At 37.3% G+C, this 7,939-nt stretch overlaps 1 protein-coding gene across 1 annotated transcript; it reads left to right on the top strand.

The window, feature by feature from the left end:
* The first annotated feature begins 5,658 nt into the window (after positions 1-5,658).
* On the top strand, positions 5,659-7,201 carry LOC110912011. Its single transcript, XM_022156672.2, has 2 exons — positions 5,659-5,899; positions 6,576-7,201. The coding sequence occupies exons 1-2, from the start codon at positions 5,792-5,794 to the stop codon at positions 6,987-6,989; spliced, it is 522 nt and encodes a 173-aa protein (XP_022012364.1). The 5' UTR covers positions 5,659-5,791; the 3' UTR covers positions 6,990-7,201.
* The last annotated feature ends 738 nt before the right edge of the window (positions 7,202-7,939 follow it).

A 7,939-nucleotide genomic window follows, 5' to 3' on the forward strand; every position in this document is an offset into this window, starting at 1 on the left:
CGAAGTGTCTAACCAATCGGTTAAGCCGGCCGATCGAACGGCCGTTCGATCGATCGACCTGAAGGGTAAGAACACTTCAAGGTTCTCAAACACTACAACGAAAACTTCGAAAGGTCAAGCCATCATACACAAACACATCCTACTCAAAGAAAGAAACAATCCACTCGAACAGTCCAACCGATCGAGCCTACCGGCCGATCGAACAGGCTGTCCGAACGGACTGTCTAACCGAACGAACAACCCGTTCGATCGAACCTGCTGTTCGATCGACCAGGCTGTTCGACCCATCATCACTCGTTTCCATTTAATGTGTTACTCATCGTTATGCTATCAAACTATTCAGGCTAACCCTACTCTCAAGCGTTCCCTTCAATCCATCAATCAATCGCTGTGAGTATACTCGAACCCTTTTTGCTTTAGCACTTTTGGGTGTTACATACGTTACTTATCTAAATCACAATCGATCACACTGCTCAATTATTTGAACGCTAACCGATTCGCATGTATTACGTGACTAAATGAATGCTTGTTGTTATGTTTACACGTGGCATGTTGTCTACCTGCCTTAACGACGTAGTACTATAGTTTGGACTCAGCACCCGTTCACACGGGGGTTGTTAAGGACAATTACTTGCATGGATTACGGTGGTAATCATGTATTGCGAACTGTCTCGGATAGTCAACCCGCAGTCATTGGTATCGATAGATCCATGTCGATAATTAACATGCTTCGTTTTCCTCTGTGTACGTGCTGGTTATGCGTAAACTATTTCAAACTCTATATGCTATTATCAAACTTGTATGCTCACCTTTACATTTTATGTATTGACTTTATTTGAACGTATGTGACAGGCAATTAGGATGCTTATCCGCTAGGAAGGCGAGCTAGGAATAAGCGTCTACAGCATAGTTGTCTGTAGACTTGCAGATCGAGTCTCTAGAAGCATGTGAACAATATTTATATTTTTATTTAAATCTGAGTTGTCGGAACAGTATATTTGACTAGATGCTTATCTGTAATAACTTGTTTTATTATTTGGGATACGGTATGGGACGTATCATTTAAACTAAATAGTAATGATAGTTGTTGTGGAAACTTCTGGACAATCTGTTTCGCTCAGTGCCATGCCCCGATGATTCCGCCATCGGTTGGGGTGTGACACAATAAATGCATGATTTCCTTCTCGAAGAACATAAAGGCCATTTTCACGGGTGCCCTTTGCCAGGATTTCCTTGGTTTTTCGATCCTGAATATGAAAGAAATCATTAGAGAAAAGGACATCAATAGGAGAATCATAAGTAAGTTTACTAATGGATAAAAGACGTTTAGTGAGATGCGGTACGACAAGAACATTTTTTATGTGAATGTTATTAGAAAGGGATTTTGTACCGACGTTCGTTACTGGTAAAGTGTGACCATTACCAAACCGAACAAACTCATTACTAGGAGGACTAGAAGTGTCATCAAGATCCTCAACAAAGGAAGTCATATGTGCCGACGCACCTGTATCACCAATCCAATCAGGGTGGTTCTCATCAGTGACATGGCACTGTGCATGAAAAGCTTGTGCGAGATTCACATCAATAGGAGTAACCTGTTTTGCAAAACTGGCCAGATTGGGGCAAAGATTTGCATAGTGTCCATCAGTTCTGCAAAGTTGGCAATGAGGTGGTCGTCTGCCACGACCACGACCTGCACTACGACCATGGCCACGACCACGGTTAGAAGAAGAGGAAGTAGGATTAGGACGAGATTGGTTACCAGAACGATGAGCCTGAGCCGTGAAGGCAACCAAAGGTTGCTGAGAGCCATGTAGGGACTGCATAAATATTTCTTGATTTTCGGTCTTGGCCAATAATTCACAGAAGGAGGTAGTACCAAGAGCACGATAAGTAGTAGAAAAGTGCTCATAGGAGGGGCCAAGATCGCAAAGAAACCAATGGCACTTATCAGTCTCAGCGACAGGATGACCGATTGCGGCTAGTTGATCACATATAGCTTTAAACTTGCGGCCAAAGTCAGCAACCGTGGACGAGCCTTTCTGGAGAAGACGAAGGTTGTCACGTAACGTGTGCATCCGGTCGGTAGATTTGTGACTATAGGCACTTTCCAAAGCAAGCCAGATTTGGCGTGCATTGGAGAGGCCTATAACCTCAGACATGGCTTCTTCGGATAGGGACGATTGCAAAAGAAGACAAACCGTCTGATCATCGGTTGTCCAGGAGGTATATTCAGGGTTTGGTGAAGGTTTATCATTGACGAGAACAGTTTCGGCAGGGGTTGAAAGCATGCCATCTATATGGCCGATCAGTTTTTGCAGGTTGAGAACAAGGGTAACCTATTGACACCAAGCAAGGTAGTTGGAGGCTGTTAACTTATGTGGAATAAAGTGAAGAAGAGAGTGGAGTTGTGTGGTGAGGGAGGTCGAACTGGAAGAAGCCATGAGTGGCGCGGCAGAAGGGGTAGGGCAGGAAAAAAGCGACAAGGATTAAGAGAAGAAGGGAGAGGATCACCTTTTGGCTGATACCATGTAAATAACTCAATCGCTTGATCTTTTCATTGATACAATCGATATATATAGACATGTACAGGAGGTTTGTAAACTAAGAAAGTAAATCACAAAATAATTACATAATAATATAAATTATATGCATGATTGAGTAAATCAACTAATTGATTTACGTATAGCTGTTATATATCTACTTATCTTCCACCACAACTATATTTGTGGTGGATTTAATATTATGAACTATTTATGCCGAATTTTACCTTCCGGTTAGTCATTTTACGGAAAAGACCCATTTTGAGACGTTTGACCCAAAAAGGCTTATACCTATAACTTTCTACACTTATCCAAGACTTACTTGATCATAATACTTATTTCTAAACAACCCTTAAGGGTCGTTTACTCGGTTTATCGATTAAGGGCATTTTGGTCAACTTTAGTCCCTCCTTTTACGACGAATGACTTTCAATAACATATTTGATCAAAATTGCACACTTTAGCTAAAATCATATTTACACATACCTAGCTCGGATCAAAGTATTGACCCATTTTAATACCTCATCACATATGTTGCTAGTTAATAGCAACGTATATTCCATACGCTATTCACCCTTGTGATCATAATACTCGACAAACAATCATTAGTCGATATCGTCAAATGATGATAACATCACCATTCAACCCGTTTGGCCTAAATGACCAACCATATTGTATTAATAGTTAAATGGTATTTATTTACCATTTAACTCATTTGACCCATTACGGATTTTCACCATATGGTCAAAATTCTTAAATCCTTTTTTCTTACGCATTTAACCCATCGTGACTTATGCCATGGGTTGTCGCTTAGACTTCATCTTTTATTCATCTACACGTGATTTAAATTACCTTTTTACCCTCGTTATTCATTTTGGCTTACCCAATAAGGTAACCATTCAAAACTCATTATATGTTTGTCATCTAATGACCAAATTACCGTTTTGCCCATTTTTTTACCATTAAGCATGGGTTTCATCATTTTCACTTGTTCTGACCCATATCAATTTACGTTGGAACATCATATTTCAAACATTAGCTTATCGTATTCATAACCCTTATAATAAATAGGCATTCTATAAAAAGGGTTTAAGCATAACTTACTTTGCATCCAAATTACGCTTTAGCCTTCTTACTTGATGCGTTTGACCCGCTTCCTTCCCAAGCTTTCACCTAGCTTATCAAGCGTCAACTATCATTTATAATTCGTAAGACGGTTAGATAGTCATTATCAATCACGACTACTCCACCTTACGGATTTTATGTTAAAATTATTATTTGTTCTTATCGTTGGTCAGTTTGACTTTTAAAAAGTCAATTGACTTATTAACATACACGAATGCACACACTGGTTCATCGAACTCACTGATGCATTTCATTCGAATACATAATGAAAATAAATTTTACATACAGTAGGTAACATGATTTCAAGCATCTATACATGATTTTAACATCAATTTCTTTATATTAAACAAAAACCCATCTTATGGTGAGTATGATCGTCTACCCGAATTCATAGATTATTCAAACACTTTCTTATCACCATCATGTATGATGATTCTAATCATGTTTATATCATCAATTTCATCATACTACTAAAACCTACTTATCTAAGTGTGGTAAATCATCTAAACTCTTAAATCATAGCAACATATGTATAGTTTTCACTTAGGGCTTTGTTCCTAAGCAAGTATACATCACTAATTCGGCCACAACCTCTACGATTTATACATAAATCACTATTCGTGATGTTCATCAAATTTCACAACTTCATTCAACATCAAAATTCGACATACCTTATGATTCCCTGGCTTGGGTGATCGTTAGTTTACGTTCATCCATGAATTTGAGCCCCAAATAACCCGTCAATTTGATGTTATTTGATGAACTGGGGTTTGGCACCCTTGTGCTTCTCCTGGTCGTTCCACGCACACACACAATTGGTGTGTGTGTGTTGTGTTTTGTTTTATTTTAATATTTTAACTTTCAAGTTATTCCACTTTGGTCCCTCATGTTTGGTTAGTTATTAAGTAGGTTACAACCTACTTATTTCCAACAATATTTTCTCTTATTAACTAAGTTAAACATTCCTAGTTAACTTAGTGGGTTCGGGGAAGTTATAGTCCGTTTTATTTTAAGTCCCGTTAACTCGGGCCTCTTGCAAACCTTTATTTTCTCAAAGCTTTCGTTCACCTTTTATTTAATATTAGGTTTATTTATTTAAATCCTAATATTCACCGGGCTAATTTTTACAACTAATGGTATTTTATCCGTTCATTAATATTAACGTGGTTTGATTACCAAACCTGTTTTCGGGGTGTTACAAAAAATCAACAATCTTTTTCCGAAAAACAAACTATCATGGCTGAAGCTTTTGGTATTTATATAATATCCATTATCCCCTTGGTGGTTTCTATACCCATCTTCCTGCGACATGACGCCTTAACTCTTAAATCCCAACGCTTCTTTTTGATGAAATGAAATTTGTTTCAAAGTAAAAAGAAAATTGAAACCCGTTTTCCTTGATAGTTAAAAGTCTCCCATGCTTGCTTTATGTTAATCAACTGGTCGTTTGTCTGAGTTTTCTTTCTCTTTGATGAAATGGGATTTGTTTCAAAGTAAAAAAGAAAACTGAAACCCGTTTTCCTTGATAGTTACTTGATAGTTAAAAGTCTTCCATGCTTGCTTTATGTTTATCAACTGATCGTTTGCCTGAGTTTTCTTTCTCTTTGATGAAATGAGATTTGTTTCAAAGTAAAAAGAAAACTGAAACCCGTTTTCCTTGATAGCAGAAGCCGTTTGATTTGATGGTTCTGAACACTATATAGACTGCCAGATTGAAACCCTAATGTGTGAATATTAACTAAAAAAATCCTATCTATATGGACCGTATATAAAACTATCGTATACGTTGTATACGACCAATATTTGTTTTAACATGGTGTATACGGACCGTATAAGATTATACGGCCTGTATAACCTTATACGACGTGTATATAGTATACACCATGTTAAAATAAGATTTTACCATGCGTTATTATTAACACCCTAACTTGAAAGGACCATCCACATCAATAGATGAAGTTAAAAGGTCCAAGTAGCAAAACAGAACTTGTTTAGTTTAGTTCTACCTACCACCAGCTTCTGCTTTCGATCCGACTTTCCGAATCCCAACTCAAATCACTCTTACTCACTTCAACTTTACACTCAGTCAATCATAACTACAGCTTTCATCTCCGGCAACTAAAATGACTTCCTTCACCGTTAAAATGATGGCCGGGTCTCCACCTCCGGTGACAGGATCCATCGGATCTAGTGCCAAACACCCACCTGCTACTTCCAAACTTCCTCTTCAGGTTCATTCAATCATAATGATCTACATGTTACTATATGTGAACTAGTTTCTTTTATTTAATTTGGTTTATTATTCACTTAATTATTATTCACTTATGTACTTTGTTTGTTCTTATTGTTATCTTGATTCCTAAATGCTCTACGTGTTATTTTGATTCGATATGTTAGTCATAAGTTGATCATGAATATTATGTATAAAGTTTTGTATATTAATGTATGTCACACAAATGAGTGAAATGACAGTGCTGAATAAATAGAGATGAAACTCCAACGGACCCATTTGGATAGGGGCTGCTCAACTGTAAAAAATTAAATAAAAGCTGACTTTGGGGCCCTGATTTTTTCTAGAGCTTGACTATGTTCGTTTTGCATTCAATTCTTATCACTCGAATTTTCTAGTTGCAATCGTGTGATTTTGTGCTTTTTAGAAATCGTATACAAAAAATGTGTGTCATCATATTCCTGAGTGTGGATCCTAAGCAAAAAAAATGTACGAAAGGGTCCTGATTTTAGAATTCGCTAGTTTTTCGGTCAAACAATATAATCTATGTTTATTGATATATAGTTTTAAAAATGATCATTTAAAGATAGGTTATGAGTCTTTAAATTTGATCATATTACATGATAGTTTTCCCAAGGCAGATAATTCCAAACCTGTATTTTTATTTGATGATGCAGGTAAAAATCAAAGAACAACAAAAGTTAGAAACATCTGAAAAGAAATCAACTAACATCTCCCGACGAGATCTAGCATTGTTTTTAACCGCTGCATCATTCAGCGCTGTCACTCTATCAACACCCAAACCCGCTGCAGCCCGCATCACTAAAGCTGAAATGAAGAAGATGATATTGGAAAAACTCAAGTTACTGAGAGAAAAGGTTGGGTTATCAAAGCCAGAAGCAGAGGAAAATGAAAAAGTTGAATCACCAATAGAAGATAAAGAAGTTTCTCCTCCTGCCACATCAGCTGCGGAGGAAAAAACCTCGGTTCCATCAGCCCCGGAGGAAAAAACCCCGGTCCCATCAGAACCGCCACTTCCCAGTATACATAATGATAAGAAAATTGCAGTGGAAGCCGCGATATTTCCGTGATGTTCGTCTCCAAAAGCTCTTGTTATATGCAATTGTTTTAGTTTGAATGTGTTATTCATGTACTCTAGTGCTGACTGGACTAGAGGGGATTTGAACATTATTTGTAGCATAAAAGCAACTACTAAAAAGTGGTTTTATGCAGGCCAACTTTAAGTTGTTGAGGTTCTGGTGAAAATTTGGTTTTCCTCTCATAATATGCATTACTTAAGGTATAAAATGTCTTTTGGTAAGACTTAGTTTACACAGATTTATAAATGCGACATTTGTATGTCTTGAAGTTGATACAGTGTAATGGGGTCGGGTACTTTATAAACCGTAGAAGTGGCAAAATGGACGGGTTAGAGGGTCGTGTTTAAACATGTTTTCTCTTTCTCTAAAAGCATCTGTTGGGCTAAACTGAGAGTATTGATTTTTTTTTACATCAATGTTTAGAAATTTAAATTATTATAGTAACAAAACAAACAAATAAACAAATGTATACAATAATATTACATTTGTAAAGTAGGGTCTGAGGAGGATATACATTACATTTATCTAATATTCTCATGAGATAAGAGAGGTTGTTGCCAAAGATCCGCAACACCTAAAAGAGTACCTAGCCGTGACACCTAAGAAGAAACGTAAGCAAAGATAAAACAGAAAGGTAAGACAAAATAGGTCATCAAGACAAGCTAAAACAAATCAATAGGTCTCCCTAAAAGTCACTAACCTCTATCATACGTTTTAAAAACACCTATCACCAATCATCTTATAGGATAATAATGTGTATGTTTAAGTTAGTTTTCAAATTAATTTGGATTTGATTTCTAAAGTCATCAATCGGGATTCGGGAATAGTGGTGCACAAATCGGGTTTTCTGAATACCCGGTTCCGGGTATGGAACCGGGTTCGGGTACGACCGGGTTCTACAAAATCGGGTATTGACAATACCAGGGTCGGGTCCGGGTCCG

The sequence above is a fragment of the Helianthus annuus genome, chromosome 12 (assembly GCF_002127325.2).
Source record: "Helianthus annuus cultivar XRQ/B chromosome 12, HanXRQr2.0-SUNRISE, whole genome shotgun sequence".
Lineage (NCBI taxonomy): Eukaryota > Viridiplantae > Streptophyta > Magnoliopsida > Asterales > Asteraceae > Helianthus > Helianthus annuus.